Source organism: Muscardinus avellanarius, assembly GCF_963383645.1.
Source record: "Muscardinus avellanarius genome assembly, chromosome: 7".
In the NCBI taxonomy this organism is placed as follows: Eukaryota; Metazoa; Chordata; class Mammalia; order Rodentia; family Gliridae; genus Muscardinus; species Muscardinus avellanarius.
Genome location: NC_137793.1, coordinates 32,990,394 through 33,012,271, shown reverse-complemented (window position 1 = coordinate 33,012,271; position 21,878 = coordinate 32,990,394). Strand labels below are relative to the sequence as shown.

At 49.8% G+C, this 21,878-nt stretch overlaps 1 protein-coding gene across 1 annotated transcript in view; it reads right to left on the bottom strand.

Annotated features, from left to right (window-relative positions):
* TCOF1 (treacle ribosome biogenesis factor 1) overlaps positions 1-21,165 on the bottom strand; it is a gene marked incomplete at its 5' end in the record, with an annotated part of 43,249 nt that extends 22,084 nt beyond the window's left edge. The window contains 9 exons of the mRNA XM_080698680.1: positions 42-263; positions 667-861; positions 2,365-2,571; positions 6,993-7,066; positions 7,645-7,828; positions 9,067-9,140; positions 13,436-13,575; positions 17,795-17,850; positions 21,058-21,165. Coding sequence (XP_080554806.1) covers positions 42-263; positions 667-861; positions 2,365-2,571; positions 6,993-7,066; positions 7,645-7,828; positions 9,067-9,140; positions 13,436-13,575; positions 17,795-17,850; positions 21,058-21,165 — 1,260 coding nt within the window. The remainder of the gene's footprint in view (positions 1-41; positions 264-666; positions 862-2,364; positions 2,572-6,992; positions 7,067-7,644; positions 7,829-9,066; positions 9,141-13,435; positions 13,576-17,794; positions 17,851-21,057) is intronic.
* Between the last annotated feature and the right edge of the window lie 713 nt (positions 21,166-21,878).

Genomic DNA, 21,878 nt, shown 5'->3' with positions numbered 1-21,878 from the left:
AGAAGGCCTTCCTAGCAGGGCCCTGGCAGCCTCCCCCTCACCTGAGCGGCGTTCACGGGCAGGGCCACAGCTGCCGGGGTGTCCGCGTCACTGTCCGACTCCTCGCTGCTGCTGTCTGAGTCCTCCTCACGCTTCCCCACTGGGACTGGGGTGGCTATAGGCCCTGTCTTCCCGGGAGGTGCTGGGGGGACCCCCTTCCTGGGGGGCTCCTTGACAGGGGCTGAGGCAGCTCTGACTGGAGGGGTCTTCCCTGAGGGCTTCGACTGAAGGGAGAGACAGAGTGAGGGAGAGCCCGGCAGGTGAATAGGCGGGAGAGGTCAGTGTGGCTCAGGGCCTGGCAGGTCTCACCTGGGCTGGAGTCAAGGCTGTGGGGGTGGCCCCCTCACTGTCCGACTCCCCGCTGCTGCTATCAGAGCTCTCCTGCTTCCCTGCCAGGGCTGGTGCAGCTGTAGGCTTCGCCTTCCCAGGGGGTGCTAGAGAGGCCCCCTTCCTAGGGGACTCCTTGGCAGGGACACAGGGACCTCGAACCTGGGGGCTCTTCCCCTGGGAGCAATACAGGGCAGGGTCAGGGAAGGTGCGCAGAGGGCGCGCAGCCTGCGGAAGGCCTTCCTAGCAGGGGCCTGGTGGCCTCCCCCTCACCTGAGCGGCGTTCACGGGCAGGGCCACAGCTGCCGGGGTGTCCGCGTCACTGTCTGACTCCTCGCTGCTGCTGTCTGAGTCCTCCTCACGCTTCCCCACTGGGACTGGGGTGGCTGCAGGTCCTGTCTTCCCGGGGGGTGCTGGAGGCACCCCCTTCCTGGGGGGCTCCTTGGCAGGGGCTGAGGCAGCTCTGACTGGAGGAGTCTTCCCTGAGGGCTTCGACTGGAGGGAGAGACAGAGTGAGGGAGAGCCTTGCGGCTGGAGAGGTAGAAGACAGAAGACCTGACAGACCTATAGCCCCACAGGTGAGAAGGGTGAGAGCAGGGCCCGGTGCAGAGTGGGCAAGTGAGTCCTCAGAGGACTTCTGGGTGTCCTCCCTGGGCCCACCTGCTGCAGGGCCGGGGCACCTGGTGACCCCTCCTCACTGTGAGACTCTACTGCTCTCTCTAGGTCTTCCTCAGGCCTCCCTGCCTGGGCTGGTGTGGCTGTAGACCCTGCCTTCCCAGGGGGTTCCCTTTCCTGGAATCCCCTTGGCAAGGACTGATACAGTCCTGACTTGGATGAATTTTTCAGAGGCCTTCACTTAGAGGAAAAAGGGCAGATCCTCAAGACCCTGTAGCAATGCCTTTGGGACAAAGCCCAGAGGCCCCAGTGGAGCTCGCAGGATTCCCCCAAACTGACCCCCCTTCACCTGTTCCCAACTCTACTCTTAGACTCTGCATTTCTCTGGGGCTTTGTTAGGGTAGCTGCAGGCTGTCTCCCCCACAAAGGCTCTGCCACCCAGCCCTGGGTTAGTCCCCCCCAAAAGCTTTCATTTGCTTTGCTCCTTTTCAGATTTGAGCCAACATGAAAAGGCAGATTTTCTGTACAGGTTCTCACTTGGGCTCCTTCTGGACACCCATGCAACACTCGCTCACCTTTGGGCACCACAAAATAGCCCAGGCACAGTGGCCCCTTAGAAGCAGAGTCTGTACCCTCAGATCTACCAGGTTCCCACTGTGACTCCCACCGGGCCTCAGCGCCTGCTGTGCTCCCTGCCTGGTATGACCTTCCGGGAAATGTCTAGGTGAGCCCTCCCCCAGCTGCCGGTCTCCACTCAAGATGGCTCACTCCTCCTGCAGGACCCACTCTATTTCACATTGCCATTCCTATGCTGCCCACCTCACTTTCTTTTTTTCTTTTTCTTTTGCAGAGCTGGAAATTGAACCCAGGGCTTTGTGCACCCTGTGGTGCACTCTACTGTGGACCCCCACCCCCACCCCAGTCCTCCTGCTCTGATTCTAAGGGCCTCCCAGGCCCTAGGCTTGCATCTGGGATGTGCTCAGAGCCTTGGTGGCCACAAGCCTAACCACTCCCCAGAGTAAAGTTTGCAGCAGATAAAAGACAGATTCCCTTCAGCTAACAGAGTTTGCCTGCTCAAGGTTTGGTCTGACCTGAGAAACCAGAGGGCTATGCAATTAACATGTCTCAAGTTCCTCCAGAGCAGGACTAGCTGAGATAAGGACAACAGTCCATTACTATAGCCAGAGACACCGAGGCAAGAGTGGCTGCAGACTAAGTGGGATGCAGGACACAGCGCCTGGGAACTCGCCATTCTAGGCCATGTGTGGCCCGGAAGGGCAAGGTCCTCAGGCAGCTGAAGCCTGTCAGTTTGCTGTCACTGTCCTCCCAGGCTCAGGTGGGGCTTCTCTGGCAGAGGTGCTTCATAGAGCAGCAGAGCCTCACCTGGTTGGGTGTTGCCACAGGAGCCTCCTCCTCACTGCTCTCAGACTCCTCTGCCCTGGCCCTCCCAGCTGGGGTCAGAACACCTCCTCGGCCCTGGGGTGCCACATCCCCCATCTTCCCAGGGCTTAAGGCTGCCTTTCTCGCTGGAAACTCCTTGGTAGGGGCTGGTGAAGCTTTGACCTGGGCTGGTTTTACTGATGGTTTTACCTGGAACAGAGGGATAGAATTAGGAAATAAACAATAGGCATTCTGCTGGGCAGGTGGTACACATCTGTAATCCCAGTACTTGGGAAGCTGAGATAGATAGGAGGATCAGGTTCAAGGCCAGCCTCAGGGACTTAGTAAGGCTGTTTCAAAATAAAAAATACCTGGGCGTGGTGGCACACACTTGTAATCCCAGCATTCGGGAGGCTGAAACCTGGAGGATCGCGGTTCGCGGACAGCCTCAGCTACTCAGTGAGGCCCTCTGCAACTCAGTGAGACCCAGTTTCAAAATAAAGACTAAAAACTAGGGCAGGGGGTGTAGCTCGGAGGTCGAATGCCTCTGGGTTCCATCCCCAGACCCGCAAAAAAAAAAAAAAAAAAAACCAAACCAAAACAAAACAAAACAAAACAAAAAAAAAAAAACAAAACACAGAGTAAGTGGGTGTGGTGATACACACTTATAATTCCAGCATTTGGGAGGCTGAAACAGGAAGATCATGGTTCATGGACAGACTCAGCCACTTAGGCCCTTTGCAACTTAGAGAGACCCTGTTTTAAAATAAAGAATAAAAAATAGGGCTGGGATTGCCAGGCGTGGTGGCACACGCTTGTAATCCCTGTGCTTGGGAGGCAGAGACAGGATCGCGTAGGTTCGAAGCCAGCATTTTTGGCTTAAGAGACTCTGTTTACAAATGAAAAATATAAAATAGGTCTGGGAGTGTAGCTTGGAGGTAGAAGGGTTCCATCCCCAGTACCACAAAATAAATAAATAAATAAATAAATAAATAAATAAATAAATAAATAAAATAGGGCTGGGGTATAGCTTGGAAGTAGAATGTCCTTGGGTTCAACCCCCAATACTGTAAAAAATAAAAATTCTAGTAACACACACACACACACACACACACACACACACACACACACGGCTGGAGGTGTAGCTCAAAGGTAGAATACCAGTGGGATTGGTCCCCAGTACCAGAAAAATAAATAGGCATTTCCCCTTAGATTTATAGAAGTGTCATGGTTTAGTTTAAGACAGCCTCTCATCTAATATCATCTGAACTTCAAACAGCTCCCGGAGACAGATATTATCTTCACGTCCATTCTTCCAATGGCTACAAGTCACTCAAGGTCAATGAAAAGCCCCAGTTAGAACTGCTGGCTGTCTGGCTCTGAGGGCAGAATCCGCAAGCACCATGCTAGTCTCTCACGTGGCACACAGGGTTCAGCCCGAGGGCGGCCAGCCTCTCAGTCAGGATAGCACCTCCTTGTCTGAACCTTAAATTAACGCAGGTGATTGTGATGGCCATGCCAAGAGCCAGTAGCCTAGGGAGTGAATGCCAGGCCTGCCATGGCTAGCTGGACACCCTGAGCACACACCTTTCTCCTTGAGCTGCTTCTCAGACTTCTAAACTCCTGACATTTCCGAGACATCAGCCTGCTCCACCTCATGTTCCATCAGACCCCACCTGACGCTGAATGTCCACATCCTCAGTCCCAAACTCTTCCTCACTGCCACTGGAACACCACGCTGGTCTCTGGCCCATGGCTGTGTCTAGGCACTGTTTCTCAGTGGCAGAAGTGGTCCTTTTTCCCTTGCAAGCCTGGAGTCACGGGAGCCAGAGGCAGTCTGACAACTGACCATATCTAGGGTCCAGAGGCAAGGATGGAAGGTGGGAAGAGCCCACGGCCAGACCTGGGGTAATGGGGGTGGTCCCAACCTTCACGGTGTTACTGGGCACCAGACTGGTCCATCCCTGACTCTTGCTGGTCCTTCCAGCTTTCAAAACAGACACTTTGGTCCCAGCCATCAAAGGCTCCAGCTGGAACTGCTGGCTGTTTGGCTCTGAGAACAGATATAAGTTAGCCATCTTACTTCTGTTCTCAAAACCCTGTAATCAATTCTCATAGAGCCTAGGATGAAAATCCAAACACCTACGGCAGTCCTCTAGGTCAGGCATAGTTAGGTTAGTGGATTCGGCCCTTGCCAACCTGTGTCCTCCTCTTCTATCACCTTGCTTCCTGTTCACAAAGCTGTGGATCAATATTCCTAGTTTTCTGTGGTACTAGGGGTCGAACCCAGGGCCTTGCACATGCTAGGCAAGTAAGGTATAAATATCTTTTACGATTGGATACAGAATGTCTCCAGAGAGTTCATGTATTTCAAAGTTGATGTAATTAAGTTGTGAGGGCTGTCACCTCAGTATCACGTGTGTGGCCGAAGAAGCTGGGTTCCTGGGGGTCTGGCCTTAGGAACTGTGCTTTTGTCTTTTTGTGTGTGTGGTACTGGAGATTAAACCCAAGAGCATTCTACCTTTGAGCTACATCCCCAGCCCTATTTCACTTTTTATTTTGAAACAAGGTCTAATAAAGTGTAGAGGGAACCGGGCGTGGTGGCACATACTTGTAATCCCAGCATTTGAAAGGCTGAGAAAGGAAGATTGTGATTCGAGGACAGCCTCAGCTACTTAATGAGGCCCTCTGAAACTCAGGGAGACCCAGTTTCAAAAAAATAAGGAATAAGCCGGGTGTAGTGGCGCATGCTTGTAATCCCCGCGCTTGGGAGGCTAGGACAGGAGGCTTGCACAGGTTCAAAGCCAGCTTCAGCTGCTTAGTGAGGCTCTCAGCAACTTAGTGAGACCCTGTTTCCAAATAAAGTATAAAACAGGCGTGGGAGTGTAGCCCGGAGGTAGAAACCCCCTGAGTTCCACCCCCAGTAACACACACACACACACACACACACACACACACACACACACACACACACACGGAATTAAAAAAAGGGCTGGGGTGTAGCTCGGAGGTAGAATGCCCCTTGGTTCCATCCCCAGCACTGCAAAAAAATAAAATAAAAATAAAAGTAAATAAAAATAAGCCGGGCGTGGTGGCGCACGCTTGTAATCCCCACGCTTGGGAGGCAGAAACAGGAGGATCGTACAGGTTCGAAGCCAGCTGCACTGTTTCCAAAAAAAATATAAAAATAGGTCTGGGAGTGTAGCCTGGAGGTAGAAGGGCTTCCAGGAACCCCAGTAACACCAAAAAATAAATTAAATTAAATTAAAAATTAAAAAAACTTGTGGAGGGCCTCACTTAGTAGTTGAGCCTGTCCGCAAACCTGCGATCCTCCTGTCTTAGCCTTGCAAGTACTGGGGTTATAAGTGTGTGCCACCTCGCCCAGCTGTGCTCTTGTCTTTGAATCCCCTCACTCTCCCTCTCTGCATCCTGCTGTCACGCTGAGATCAGCAGACCCCAGTCTCCTCACATGGACTGAACCTAAAATCTCTCAAACCGTGAGCAAATAAATCTTTCCTCCAAGTTATGTGGTCAGTCTTTTGGGGTCATAGTAGCGAGAACGTTGACTGAGACAGCATCCCTACCATGCCCCATCCCACCCCTTTTTTTGTAGTTCTGGGGATTGAACCTAAGGGCATACTATCTCTGAGTTATACCCCCAGCCCTATTTTTATTTTTGAAATAGGGTCTTGCTAGGTTGATGAGAATACCACTACTTGCTGAGACAATCCTCAAACCTGCAATCTTCCTTTCTCAGCCTTCCAGGTACTGAGATTATAGGTATGTGCCACCTCACTCAGCTTTATTTTTTATTTTGAAAAAGTATCTCCCTTAAGTTGCTGAGGGCCTCAGTAAGCTGCTGAGACTGGCCTTGAACCTGTGATCCTCTTGTGTCTGTCTCCCAAGTACTGGGATTGCAGGCATGTGCCACCATACCTGGCAATAGCCCCTTTGAGACAGGGTCTAAGTTGCCCAGGCTGGCCTGGAACTTGTAATTCTCAGTCTCTCTAGTGCTGAAATTACAGATTTGTTTTTGTACATTGACATTTGTAGAATGTTTTTTAAGAGCACAAACTCCCTCTGGCCCACCTCTGCTATGCTGCCCCTCCTGCCTGTGCCTATTCACCAGGGTTGGGTTCCTGCTGTAGCATGGCCCTCCATCTCCCCTTAACAGTGACCAGTCTCACTGTAGGTAAACAGTTGGGAACCTTCTGTTTCCCCAGAGGCAGGAGCCCCACCAACCCAGCTCACTCATGTGCTCTCAAGGCCTCATACTTAGTAGGTATATAAGGAAACAATCTGCAGGGACTTCTCCCAGGTCAAAGAGAAGAACCAAGGCCACAGATCCAGCATAATGGCTAGGCTAGCATTCATCCTGACAGCCATGCTGTTGCCCAGGGCCACTGGCCTCCTTCTGTCTGGAATATACTCCTGCAGCCCCGCTCCAGGGCCACCTCTCCAAGGAAGCCTTGCCCACCTTCCAGGAGGAAGCAGCTCCTTCCCCCAGCCTTGGTTCCCAGCCCTTCAAGCTCCTGAAATGATCTGGACCTGCTGGCATCTGACTCCTGTTTAGAGTCCTGGTAGGCTCAGCGGCTGGGAGAGGGTGACTCCTGAGGAGCAGTGACAATTACCTCCACATCCGTCTCGTCACTTGAGCTGGAGGTGTCCTCACTGGAGCTGCTGGCCTGGTGCACCACCACCATCCCTGGGGGGAAGACACAGAGGACCCAGGGCCCTCGTTTTCACACACCCCCGCCCCTCCCCAGGACCTCCCCATGCTGACCCTAGTCAAAGCCAGGTGCTAAGCACTCGTTCCTCATGTGCACTGGGCTGTGGATCTGTCCTCTCTTGAACACCCCCCCACACCCCCCTTATCCATTTTCTTGCACATCTGAGGCCCTGGTAAGGACCAGAATAGGACCCCACTCTCCATTCACCATGATGTACATGGAGGTTGGCAGGGCAAATCCTCACTTACTTAAGAAACAGAGATAAAGCCAGGTCTTTCTTTTTAGTCTCTAAGCCACTGTAACAGTCTTTATAACTCCCCAGAGTGACAAATATGCCCCAATGGCCACCCAGGCTGCTCAGATGGCTCTGGCAGGTCCCACTGGTGTCCCATGGCTGACCCTTTCTCCTCCAGGGAAAGAGAACATGGCCCAAGGTGCAGGAGCCTCACTGTCATGGAGACAAACTTCTGAATTCCAGAAATGTCTCAGAGCTCAGCAAAGCACTGCTGAGGCCATCTCCCCAGCTGCAACTGTGACAGCTGCAGCGTCTCACCAGGCTTGGTGGCTCCAGGGGCCTGGATGCTGCCCTCCTCCTCAGTTTCCGAGACCAAGATGATATTTGCTGAGGGTTCTGCTGACTTCTTGGGTGACTTTCCAGAGAGGAGGTGGGCCACTGCCTTCCCGGAGGCAGGATGCATCACGGAGTTCACTGTCTTGCCAGCTTTCTTGGTCTTCACCTGCAGAGAACAAGGGGGACAGGCACACCTGCTCTGGCAGGCTGTGGGAACACAGCACACCCACCCCAAACTTGCTGCCCCCACCTCCTAATCCACAGGTTTAGGAAAACTGCCCCTTCCCAGGCCACTATCTCCTCCTCTTTAAATTGAGGGTTAAATGGGCAGGGTGGCACACTCCTGTAATCCTAGTACTTGGGAAGCTAAGTCAGGAGGAGCGCAGGTTTGAGGTCAGCCTCAGCAATTTATGAGAGCCTCAGCAACATAGCAACACCCTGTTTCAAAACAAAAAATAAAAGCGGTGGGGGCATAGCTCAGAGGTAGAATCCTTCTGGATTCAATCCCCAGTAGTACACACACAAAATAACAGCAACAACAATAAAGTAAAGGTAAAACTCCCTCCAAGAGACACTGGAAGAACTATGCACAGTACTTGTGTCATCACAGTTATCTGCCAAGTGGAGGGCAGTGGTCTGCTGCAGGTATTACTTTTATAATTAGCTTTACATATTACTGCTAATGTTCCAGTTTCTGGAACACAACCCTTTATATGTCTGTAACAGTGCTCTATCAGAAAATATCCTACTTTCGCCGGGTGTGGTGGCACACACTTGTAATCCCAGCACTTGAGAGGCTGAGACAGGAGGACTGCACAGGTTTGAAGCCAGCCTCAGCTACTCAGTAAGGCTCTCAGCAACTCAGTGAGACCCTGTTTCCAAATAAAATAGAAAATAGGTCTGGGAGTATAGCCCAGAGGTAGAAAGCCTCGGGGTTCCATCCCCAGCACCACAAAAAGAAAAAAAAAAGAAAGAAAGAAAGAGAAAGAAAGAAAAGAAAAGGTCCTACTTTCTAAGTAGTTTCTGATCCAGAAAATGCCACCAGAATTCTAGCAGCACAGGTGTCTCGCTCACTACGGCACCTGCGCTGCCTAGTGCAGTGCCTGGAACTCACTGGGGACTGGCCAAGAGCCCCGCATGAACCACTGGGCGCAGGGATGAAGCAGCAAGGAAACCGCCAACCCCAGGGCCTGCTGTGCCACCTGCGAGAGGTTGCACCCCCACTACAGAAAAGGAAGGAGGCTCAGAGAGGGGAAGGGACCCGTCAGGATCCCATGGCTGGCGACACAGGTGGAAATCTGAATCCAGGTTGGGTAATTAGGTCCCTAGCCTCTGACATAGGGGACTGTCCTCAAGGGCACATCAACTCCCACAGACAGCATCATGGAAAATGGTCCCACTCACCGTGGCCTTCTCTTTCAAACTTGATGGCAAATCTGTCCTCTTCACTGAGGAATTGGTAGACACTAGTCTTGAGGCTGCAAGACACAAACACCCGCTGCCTGAGCCAGATGGGCTTTCCCCTGAAAGAACAGTACACAGGCTCCTTCCCAGCTAACAACTCAATTTGTGCTGGTGTGAGAAGCTAAGGCTGAGCCTCAACTTGTGGGAAAGTGTTGGGTATGATGCACTGGCCCTGGCCACCAGGCAAAGTGAAAGCTCCAGGCTTGACCCCTAAAGGCCTCCCAACAATCCTGTGGTATGAGGGTGAGGCCCCAGAGAAAAGGACTGGCCCATGTTCCTGTCACTAACCACCAGGGAGCACTGCACAACTCTGGTGGAGCTTTTCACAAAGGCCACTGTATCGTATCCTTGAGAGCTGCTCAGCAAGGGGTGTGTGGGGGGACTGGGGTGCAGTGCAATGGTGGGGCACATGCCCAGCATTCATGATATTCTGGGTTCCACCTCCATCACCACAAGAAAGAAAAAGAGAAAGAACAAACATGCAGTGCCCAGGTGGCAAGCCTCAGGTCTACAGAGAAATCTACTTGAAGTTCCAATGGCTCCACGGTGGAGGAGCTGGACCACAAGAGCAGGACCCAGGAGCGCTCTGCGCTGGTGTGTGCTCCCTGGAGGCGTGATGTCCCCCCCCCCCCAATCTCTCTGAGACATGGAGCTGTTACTCTTACTTTTATAAAAAGTCTTTTTTTGCCCTGGACCAAATTAAAGGAAAAAAAAAAAAAAGAAAGACCCAGTTAGATGTTGAAATTTATAGACGCTCTGCTTTGAAGAGGGTATGGTCTCCTTAGATCTCCAACAGCAAAGATTTCTAAGCTGTTGTTAAAGAGAATGTTTGCTGAGATGAATGCGTGATCTCATTTATTTCCTGGCACTTACCTCCATCTCTCTCTGTAATTGTGAAACATTTTGAACACATTCATTAAGTAGAGAGGAAGTTTATCAAACTACCCAGCTTTAACCATTAACAAGTTGTAGTTGATTTTATTTCATCTATTGTCTCCTCCACCCTTCCCCATCATGAGTTATTTTGGAGAAAATGCCAGACATGCTGTCATGTTGCCCAAAACACTTCAACCTGTTTCTCTCAATGAGGTGTGAGTGAGTGAGTGTGTGTGTGTGTGTGTGTGTGTGTGTGTGTGTGTGTGTGTGTAGTGTGGTATGTGCTGGGAATTGAACTCTGGGGCAATCTACCTCCAAAATACACCCCTAAACCCTTTTATTTTGAAATAGGGTCATGCTAGGTTGCTGAAGCTGGCTTCAAAACCTGGTATCCTCTTGTCTTAGTCTTCTAAGCACTGGGATTAGAGGCATACACCACGAGCTAATGAGGACTCTTAAAAGTATAATTAAACCGGACATGATGCTGAGCGTGCTGGCACACACTTGTAATCCCAACATTTGGGAAGCTGAGACAGGAGGATTGCAGTTTGTTGACAGCCTCAGCTATTTAGTGAGGTCCTTTGCAACTCAGTGAGACCTTGTTTCAAAATAAAGAATAAAGAATAGGGCTGGGGGTGTAGCTGGAGGGTAGAATGCCCCTGGGTTCTATCCCCAGTACCAAAAAAACAAAAAAATAATAAAATAGGACTAGGGATGTAGCTCAGAGGTAGAATACACCCCGGGGTTCAATCCCCAGTACCACACACACAAAAAAACCCTGCAATTATAATTTCATTATCATATCTTTAAAATCGATTAACATTAACATTGAGTAGCCTGTAAGTGTGGAATTTGACCATTTGTTTAAAGTGAATACAGGTCTGCACATGCACACACAGAAGGATTATCTGTATAAATACAAAGGAGGAATTTTTTACAGGCTATGTTTTACAGGCTAAATACCAGAATTTTTTACAGGAATGTTTTACAGGCTAAATACCAGAAGAATATGGAAAAAGGAAGGGAGCAGGGAAGAGTAAGAAACCTTTCACTTTTCTTCTATCTGCTTTTGTGCAGTTTAAATGGAACTTATTATGCATTTATAATTTAAGATTAAGCAAGATATAAAATAGCCAGTATGATCTCTAATATCTTTAAGACAGGCTAGCCAGGCACGGTGATACATGCTTATAATCCCAGTACTTGGGAGGCTGAGACAGGAAACTCACGCAGGTTCAAAGCCAGCCTCAGCTACTTAATGAGGCGCTCAGCAATTTAGTGAGACTCTGTTTTTTTTTTTTTTTTTTTTTAGTTTTATTACCTTTTTCTGGTGGTACCGGGGTTTCTGGAAGCCCTTCTACCTCCGGGCTACACTCCCAGACCTATTTTATTTTTATATATATATATATATGTATATATATATATATTTTTTTTCCCTAAAAATGACATTTATTTATTTTTATTTTTTTGGTGATACTGGGGTTCCCGGAAGCCCTTCTACCTCCAGGTTACTCTTACAGACCTATTTTATACTTTTTTTTTTACTTTTGGAAACAGGGTTTCTTAAGCCAGCGTGGCTGGCTTCGAACCAGCACTATCCTCCTGTCTCCGCCTTCCAAGCGCAGGGATTACAAGCGTGCGCCACCACGCTCAACTCCTATTTTATATTTTTATTTGGAAATAGGGTCTCTTAAGCCAGCGCAGCTGGCTTTGAACCTGCGCAATCCTCTTGTCTCTGCCTCCCAAGCGCGGGGATTACAAGTGTACGCCACCACACCCAGCTGTGAGACTCTATTTTAAAATAAAATCTAGCCGGGCGTGGTGGCGCACGCTTGTAATCCCCGTGCTTGGGAGGCAGAGACAGAAGGATCGTGCAGGTTTAAACCAGCCTCACTGGCTTAAGAGACCCTGTTTCCAAAAATAAAAAAAGTCTGGGAGTGTAGCCCAGAGGTAGAAGGGCTTCCAGGAGCCCCAGTACCACCAAAATTATAAATAAATAAATAAATAAATAATAAAATATAAAATAAAGCCAGGCATGGTGGCACATGCTTGTAATTCCAGCATTTGGGAGGCTGAGACAGGAGGATCACAGGTTCGCGGTCAGCCTCAGCTACATAGGCCCTTTGCAATTCAGTGAGACCTTGTTTTAAAATAAAAAATAAAAAAATAGGGCTGGGGGTATAGCTTGGAGAAAGAATGCCTCTGAGTTCCATATCCAGTACCATAAAATAAAAATAAATAAATAAATAAATAAATAAAGTAAATAGGTTTGGCAGTGTAGCCTGGATGTAGAAAGACCCTGGGTTCCATCCCCAGTACCACAAAAGAAAAGAGAAGGAAAAAAAAACCCAAAAAACCAAACCAAACCAACCAACCAAACAACAACAACAACAAAAAACAGGCTCAGAGCCAGGTGTGGTGGCGCATGCCTGTAATCCCTGCACTTGGGAGGCTGAGACAGGAGGATCGCACAGGTTCGAAGCCAGCCTCAGCTACTTAGTGAGGCTCTCAGCAACTTTGTGAGACCCTGTTTCCAAATAAAATATTTTAAAAAGGGCTGGGAGTATAGCCCAGAGGTAGAAAGCCCCTGGGTTCCACCCCCAGTACCACCAAAAAAATAAATAAATAAATAAAAATAAAAAACAGGCTCAGGACAAATAAACAAAAGAAAAAGGGCTAAACTGTAGATGGCAAGGATGTGGGTGATTTTTTTTTCCCCTTGTCTTTTTTCAAAGTAATTTTCAAATATTCTATAATGAGCACTTTATAATGATCCCTTCATTTCTTTTATAGTTGAAAAATCAAGAAAGTGTCCTCTACGTAAGCAGAAAATGAATATGATGCTGAGGTGACTTAGCAACTGTTCAGGAGAGTTATGGATGCTTCTGGAAAAGCTAGGAGCCTGGATCTTGGTGGTGGTGGTAGGTGCTGAAGAGGCCAGCACTGGGTCACTGTCCACGCTCTGAAACCAGACTACCCGACACAGCCCCTGTCACTAGCGTGCACACTGCCAAACAAAGGGAAGATGAGCAACTTTCAGCACAGAGAAGGGGTCAGCCAGCTGCCTGCTAAAGCGGCCCCAGCAATCCTTCTGAAGATGTGGTCTTTCCATTTCCATCGAAATCACCTGAGACCTTGTAAAAATGCAGCTCCTGGCCCCCCTGGATGGGCTGTCTGTCTGTACCATCAGGGCCCACCTGTTTTTTGGGTTCACATTTTGATGCCCAGGTGGTGGGGACAAGTCTAGTCCTTTCAGAAAGGCTGAAACAGATCCATGGCTCCCTCTCAATCTTTCCCCAGGAAGGTCCTGTCTTCCTAGGATTCACACTAGAGGAGAAGGGCTCCATCCAGGAGACAATCACTACCCCATGGGCTGTTCCCAAAGGTGCAGGCCCAGTCCCCTAAGCAGGACCCCAGCACATGGGGCTCTTACTGGTTGTGGCATTCTGGGCTTCTGCCTCCTCCTCGTCTTCTGAGCTCTCCGAGGTGCTAATGGGGTCCGACACACGGTTCTTCTTGGCTTGCAGAGCTGCATCTTCCTCCACCTTCTGCTTCTGGCCGAGCTCTGAGGTTCTGCAGGACAAGGGTGACTAGCTATAAGAGCTGCAGGACAGGACACCTTTACAAGATCGGAGAAGAGACCTCCCCACGTCCACTGAGCTCCAAAAGAAATGTGCACAGAGTTTAAACAGTGACGAAAACATGCGGCAGGCACAATTTTGTATTTTGCGTTTTCAGTCATTTTATAAAGTGCTTTTACAGTTCTTGATTAGTCTTGAAAATAATAATCATAAGTGATTAATAATGTTACAGAACAGAAGCAATTGGCAGTCATTCAAGTGATAGGCATTGATGCCTGTGGGCACTTTATGGAGCCATACACTATATGGGCTTTGGAGTGTTTTTTTTTTTTTTTTTTTTTTTGGTACTAGAGATTGAACTCAGGGATTTTCTACCTTTGAGCTATACTCCTAGCCCTTTTTTATTTTTTGGAACTGGGGGTTGAACCCAGGGCATTCTACCTCTGATATACACCCCTTGCCCTTTTTCATTTTTTATTTTGAAACAAAGTCTTGCTAAATTGTCGAAGGTGGCTTCAAACCTGCAATCCTCCTATCTCAGTCTCCCAAATACTAGGATTACAGGTGCATACTACCATGCCCTACTTGAAATAGTGCCTTGTTAAGTTGCTGAGGCTGTCCTTGAACCTGTGATCCTCCTGTCTCAGCTGTTTAAGTATTAGGATTACAGGCACAGGCCACCATGTCTGGCCCTTCCTCAAGATTTTGCTGCACAGGCTGTACCCTCTTTTTGCACTGGGACCCTTGCCCTGTTTTTTTGTTTGTTTGTTTGTTTTTTACAGTACTGGCGATGGAACCCAGGGGCATTCTACTTCCAAGTGACATTCCCAGCCCTATTTTTTATTTTGAAACAGTCTCACTGAGTTGCAAAGGGCTTCACTAAGTAGCTGAGTCTGTCCACAAACTGTGATCCTCCTGTCTCAGCCTCCAAAATACTGGGATTACAAGCGTGCACCACCTTGCCTGGCCCCTTTCTGTTTGAACTCTAATTATGAAATGTCTATTAAGGGTCCCCTCATGGGACCCTTGCTGCAGTCCCCTCCCCCAAGGCACGCTCTGCCCTGTCATCCAGTTTCATTTCCTTCTGAGCATATTTTCCTCTATTTCCTGTTATTTTACTTATTTCAGGCCTGACGCCTTCACTACACAGAAAGTCCCAGGGTAGAAGAGGGTGCTGGCAGCTCACTGTAGGGTACTCTGTGCCCTTGCACACATCCTGAGAAATTACCTAAGTGACCTGCGGGGAGGGGGGTAAGTTTCAGCACTGGCAGGACAAGCACCCCGATAGCCAGGTCTCTGAATTTTCAAGTTATCACCACCTTTGGCCCCACACTCCCATCTCCAAGGAGTCACTGTGCCTTGCGCTTTCTGGCTATGAGCCCTGAATTTTCTAGCTGTGAGGTGCTACACAGGTCCCTTCCTCCCACGAAGAGCACTCGCCAGGAGTTACCCTGAAAAGAGAGGCTCTAGGCTGAGCGTGGTGGCGCACGCTTGTAATCCCAGTACTTTGGAGGCTAAGACAGGAGGATTGCAGGCTCTTGGCCAGCCTCAGCTACTTAGGCACTCTGCAACTTAGTGAGACCCTGTTTGAAAATAAAAAGTTAAAAGGCTCAGACAGGAGGATCACAGTTCATGGACCGCTTCAGCTACTTACTGAGGCCCTTTGCAACTCAGTGAGACCCTGTTTCAAACTAAAGAATAAAAAAATAGGGCTGGTGGTATAGCTTGAAGGTAGAATGCCCCCGGGGTTCCATCCCCAGTACTTTAAAAAAAAAAAAAGGGCTGGGGGTGTAGCTCAAAGGTATAATCTCCTGGGTTCAATCCCCAGTATCACCACAAATAAATAAATAAATAAATAAAAGAGAGAGAGAGAAAAAAAATGTATCATTTGTTCTCTCTTCTCCCAACAAAATGTAAGTTCCCTGCTGTATCAAGCACAGTGCTTCGCTGGGGATGCAGCTCAGCAGGAGAGCGCTTGCCTGCAAACTATGAAGCCGGGGTCCATCACCAGCACCCCCACACAAAACAAAGTGGTGCTTAATAAATACCAGCTAGAGGAGCGGAGGAGCCTCCAGAGGTCAGCGTGAGCACCTTATTATACAGCCTACCATGTTTAATCTTCACAATGCAATGAGATAATTATAGTATTTAAATCTAACAGACAGATGAAGACAGACCCAAGGAAGCCCCAAAACATGCTCAAGTTCATATGGCTGGTTGCTGGGCTTGAACTCTGTGAGGAATCAAGGGGCCATGTGCGATCCTTGCCCCACTTGGTTCCCCTCAACCACAAAAGGGGCTGGGGCAGGGAAGGGTGGGTGCAGCGCTGCTCACTGAAGCCATCTTCTAGGGAGGAAGTACTGTCAGCAACACCCATACAACTAGGTAGGACGAAAGAGAGAGGAAGTAGGGGTATGTGCTGTGCTGAGCTTTGCTAGCAGCAAAGGAAAGCCAAGAACTGAGGGCTAAGCCGGGGATGGTGGCACGGACTTGTAATCCCAGTACTAGTTGGGAAGCCGAGACAGGAGGACTGCACGGGTTTGAAGGCAGCTTCAGCTTATGAGGCTCTCAGCAACTCAGTGAGGCCCTGTTTCCAATATAAAAAAAAGTAGGTCTGGGAATATAGCCCAGAGTTAGAAAGCCCCTGGGTTCCATCCCTAGTACCACCACCAAAAAAAAAAAAAAAAAAAAAAAAACCAACCACCAGAAAAGAACAACTACACACCTGAGGGCTGGCAGGGTCTTCAGTGATCTCGGCTCTTCACCAGAGGCTGGGATCCCTTTCACACCATTCCTGCCTTTGCTTACACACCTCTGATGACAGGGAGCTCATCTCTGCCAGTGTCACCCAGCTCAATTTTGGACAGCTCCAATGACCAAGTGTTTACATTCTGAACTGAAACTTGTCTTCCTCAAGCAGGTACATACATGGGGCCCATCTCTGTCTCCTAGGGCCTCACGGAACGCGCCACTCCCTTTGTTCTCAAAGATGTGCCCACAATGGTCCCTCCCTCCCTCCCAATTTTGCTGCCACTCCTTGCGGACTTTCACCCACGCAGTCAGCTGTGGTCAGGGCGGCACAGGAGAACAATCACCCCCTCCTTCGTTCTCAAACCATCCCTGTGGATACACACTGGAATTTTTCCCCCTCCCCGGAAAAGCACCTGTTTTATATGTTTCACAGGCATGTCATCCTCAACTTGTTCTCAGATGCTTCTCCCAACTGGGTTCCCTTCTAGGCCCACGTGTGGGCCCACTCCACTACGATGTGCAAGCCACAACGGGGACTCAACCAGGTACTTCCTCTCCAACCCACCCACAGGTCCTGGTTTCAGTCTCAAATACTTCTGGGACCCGCTGTCCAACTCCTGTGTGTTCCTGTCTCCTGCCCAGAAGCTCTGGCCTCATAAGCTAGTCTCAGCACAGTGCAGTGAGCTCACTCTCTGCCCCACCTTCCACGTCCTGCTCAGGTTACTCTTTTTTGTAATCCTTATTACCATTATAATTTCACATCCATTTGTTTCTTTGACTCATGCCTATCTCCTTGACTATAATATTAGCTGCAGGAAAAAAAGAAGCCAGGCCCACCTCACAGCAGTATCTCCATATTTAGGACAGGACTTGGCACTCTGTAGGTGCTTAATAAAATGTTTGTCAATTAAGTGAATAACAAGTCAGGCATGGTGGCGCATGTTTGCAATCCCAGCATTTGGGAGGCCGAGACAGGAGGATTGTGATTTGAGGACAGCCTCGGCTACTTAGTGGGGCCCTTTGCAACTCATTGAGACCCTGTTTCAAAATAAAGAATAAAAAATAGGGCTGGGGGTGGGTTCAAACCCTAGTTCCATAAAAAAGAAGAAGAAGAAGAAGAAGAAGAAGAAGAAGAAGAAGAAGAAGAAGAAGAAGAAGAAGAAGAAGAAGAAGAAAAAGAAGAAGAAGAAGAAGAAGAAGGCGACAACAAAGAAGAAGACTAAGAAGAAGTAGCAGCAACAGCAGCTGGTGAAAAATGTTTGTTCTTTTACCACAGCTCAAAGTCCTTCCATACTATCAGAACCAGCAGATAGCCAGACTTGTGATGTGACCTTGCTCCCCAGGACTGACAAAAATTGTCCACGGTGGGCTTCAGGGACAGATCTTAGACCAGTCATATCCTAGCTTATTCCAAGCTGACTGCTTGGGGTGTAGAGCCCCTTCAGCCCCACCAGACTTACTGTTGCCAGTGTGTATAAATGTCCAAAAGGGTGACAGGCTGAGTCAGAAAACTTTTCTGCAAAGAAAAAAGAGAGATGCAATTAATCTCCAGTGCAGTAAGAGTCCTCCTTGGACCAAACTCTCCCTGAACTTAGGGCTTCGAGACAAGTGGCTCAGAGCCGGGTCTTTATGCTCTGGGAAGAATGTCTGCTTGGCCCCGCTAGTATCATTCAAAATCTTCCAGAGACAAGAAGGGCAGGCAATCCTAGCTAAAATCCTTCTACCACAACATCTTGGTAAGAGGCACCTTTGAGAGGCATTGAGATGTTTCAAGTTAGCATTTATCCAACCTCCCTGGCACTATCCACACGGAGAGGCCAGGAGACAGGGCTTTTCCTACCCCTGACCTTTTAGAAGGCTTTCAAAGACCTGGCCAGGCAATCTTCCCAAAGGACAAACCACAGCCCAGACACTCAGGCATCCAGGTGGCATGACCGCAACCCACTGGTCCACTGGGAAGAGACTGAGCCCCCACAGTGTAGGTGTCTCGGTGGAAGCAGGGGGAATTAGGTGGAATCCAGACCCCTGGAGCTGAGGCCAGCAGGCCCACCCTCCGTGAATGTCAGATGACAGCGCATTGAGTGTTCCAAGGAGGCTGAATGAGCAAGGTGGCAGGACTGAATATGTCAGCAACCAGAGCAGAGCAGCCAAAAGGTGCACCTGGAGCCAGGCAGTGCTCCTGTTAGCAGGCTGCACTGATCTCTTCAAATGTCAGGATCCTTCTTTACAACATGGGAATAACCATACGTACCTACCTTCCAGGCTGACATCAGGTATGAGAGAGATGACCTTCACCAGTGCCCTGCACAGTGAGCTAGTCACACTGAGACTTGGAGTGTCGGCTCTACTCTTCTCTCCCCAGGCCCAGTGGCCTCCTCACTGTGCTCCAGCCCCCAAGAGGGCTTGGCAGTTTTGTGTAAAACACAAGAGCTATAGAGTGGCCCAGGGAGACGGAGGCAGAAGCTGATTGGAGCTGTCCCTGGGCAATCTGGCCTGCACCTGAAGCCCAGTGATAAACCGCTGGAGAGTTTTAAGCTGGTGAGGCGCATACTGACCTGACTGGTCAACAGCACTTTAGCTACAGTGGAACCTCTGGCTGAATGCTTGCTCCCAGGACCTCCGGGAGAGACGAAAATCATAGCTAAGACATTTAAAAAGATAGCAGGATGCCAGGCGTTGTGGCGCACGCTTGTAATCCCCGCGCTTGGGAGGCTGAGACAGGAGGATCACACAGGTCCAAAGCCAGCCTCGGCTGGTTTAAGAGACCCTCTTTCCAAATAAAATATAAAATAGGTCTGGAAGAGTAGCCTAGAGGTAGAAGGCCCCTGGGTTCCATCCCCAGTACCATCAAAAAAAAAAAAAAAAAAAAAAAAGAAAGAAAAAGATAGCAGGAGAAAGGACAACTGAGGTCCAGAGAGAACATTAGCTATGAGTTTCCCACCCTCTCTGGACCTCAGTTGCCCTTTCTCCTGCTATCTTTTTTTTTTTTTTTAATGAGGTACTGGGGATTGAACTCAGTATTCTACCACCGAGTGACAACCCTAGATCTATTTTTAATTCTTTATTTTGAAATAAGGTCTTATTAAACCGCAGAAGGCCTCACTAAGTAGCTGAGGCTGTCCATGAACCGCGATCCTCCTGTCTCAGCCTCCCAAGTCCTGAGATTACAAGAGTGCCACCAGGCCCTTCACTCCCTCATTTCCTTCCTGCCTCTGTCCCAATGTCACCTTCTCCACCAGGCCTTCCTGACCACCCTACTTACAATGAACCCTGACATTCCTTATCCCCTTGTCTGCCACTGACTGGATATACCACAGCATGAGCTTATGTTTGATATCTGCCACTCTCTGCTCCGGCTGGAACGTATGCTCCCCAAAGGGAAGGTATTTGCCTAGAACATGCTACAGATGGGTACTATCTCTAGCTCCCCTTATCTGTTATGTGATATAACCAGAGTAAGAAAGGCAAGGCGTGGTGGCGCACACTTGTAATCCCAGCCAAGGTGGCGTACCCTTGGGAGTCTGAGGCCGGAGGATGGCAGTTTGTGGACAGCTCAGGGCAGGGTAGTAGCTCGGAGGTCAAATGCCCCTGGGTTCCATCCTCAGACTCGCAAAAATAAGTAAGTAAATAAATAAAATTAAAAAAAAAGAAAGGCAACTGAGGTCCAAAGAATGTTGGAGAAATTATAATGTCTTAGAGCCCACTGCTCTTTGGTGATGCGCCCAGGAGGCCCTGGGAGCAAGCATTAGGATAACACAGCTTTCTTTCACTGTAGCCAAAGTGATGTCTGACCATTCAGGTCACTATCCATCTCACAGCTTAAAAACTCTCCCGCAGTTTGCCACTGCTCTTCTGGTGCAGATAAAAGTGTCCAGGGACTACTCCAGCCAGCATCTGCCTCCATCTCTCTGGGCCACTTTACAGCCTTTGTATTTCAGCCACAGATGACTCTCTGGAGGCCAAGGTTCAGACCCTTACCTCTTACACCTCAGGACTTTTGCACCTCAGCCTGAAATACCCACCTACCTTCCTTCAAATCTCAAGTCGACTGCCACTTACTCAGGGATATTGACAAGGGCACTCTGCCAGCGCTGTGTTTCTTATTCTTACTCCTTTTACAGTGACTTTTGTGATTCCTTGATTCCTCTTCCCCTCCAGACTGCAAGCTCCAGGGGGCTGGGGAACAGTGTTCACCATTCTATCACCAGCATCCCGAGCACAAGATCAAGTTACCCAATGAATGAATAAAGTGAAAACGCGTGCACCACGAATTAGAGTCCCAGAGTTGTCCCATCAGTATCGAGGATGGCGAAGGGCTTGAGTTTTAGATCGACGACTGAGGTGTCCCTCCCCTTGGCGCTCCCCACAGGACTGGTAGCAACCACCCCCAGCGCGCACGGGCCTCAGTGCTCCAGGGCGGGTAGGGCCGAGCCACGTGGCCGGAGACTTGAGAAACTTAACCGGGAAGGGGGTGGAGGTAAGAGGCGCGGGAATTACAAAGCCCTGTACTTCAGATCACACGTCCTGGCCCGCCCACTGCACAGATGGGGAAACTGAGGCCCGTGGGGCTGGAGGTCGTAGCAGGGAGGCACGAGCTACCTTTTCTCCCGCATTCCTAGCCCGCGATTCCGAGCCCTGAGGGATCCCGCGCCCGACTGGTCTCTCGGGGAGGGGGCGCGGGCCGCTGCTCTCTAGATCGTGCACGCGGCCCTCAAACGCTTACCTGGCCGCTCTGCTCCTTCACTTCCCGCGCCGCGCGCACATAGCCCGCCTGCAGCAGATGCTGGTAGATGAGGGGGAGCAGCTCCCGCCGCTTCCTGGCCTCCGCCATGCCTGCAACCCCCAGCCGGCCAGCTCACCTGCACGCCCCCCTCGGTCCCCGCCCGCCACTTCCCTCGTGCCCTTAGACCTTGCGCGCCCCACTTCCGGCTCCTGGTCCGCCCCGGCCGCGCGGCACGCCGGGAAGTGTAGTCTCACTTTCTAGAGCGGCCGGCCCCGTCCTGGCGGCGAGGGGGGCGGAGACTCGCTGGGCAACCTGCCCTCCCATTGGAGCCGGAGCGGGGCGGGGCGGGGTCTGGTCCCGCCCCCGGGATCGGTCTTAAGAATGATTCTTCTTAATCCTCCCGGATTGCTCCTGCTAGGGATTTGTCTTTCATATTAATCCTTTTCACAGTTGGGACACGTTTAATCAGTTTTGAACTCCCTACTCAGCATCTGTCGCTGACCAGAACTTTCAGTACCTACTTTTTCATTTCGCACATTTTTAGGGCCGGTGAACCGTGCAGGAGCTCATTAGTCCATTCATCTGTTCATTCATTCATTCATTCACCGATTGAACAAATCTTTGCTGAGTATCGTACCTTGGGCTAGCTTTCAGCTATGTGGGGGCATAAAAAGATGAATAAGACATAGTGGTTGTCCTCAGAGTTCACAGGGCTCAGGACAGACTAAGCAACTATAGTTTCACTGCCTCCTGTGCGCAGTCAGAGACAGACACAGCCCAGAGGACCATGAAGAGGGACATCTAACCCTAGAGACATCAAA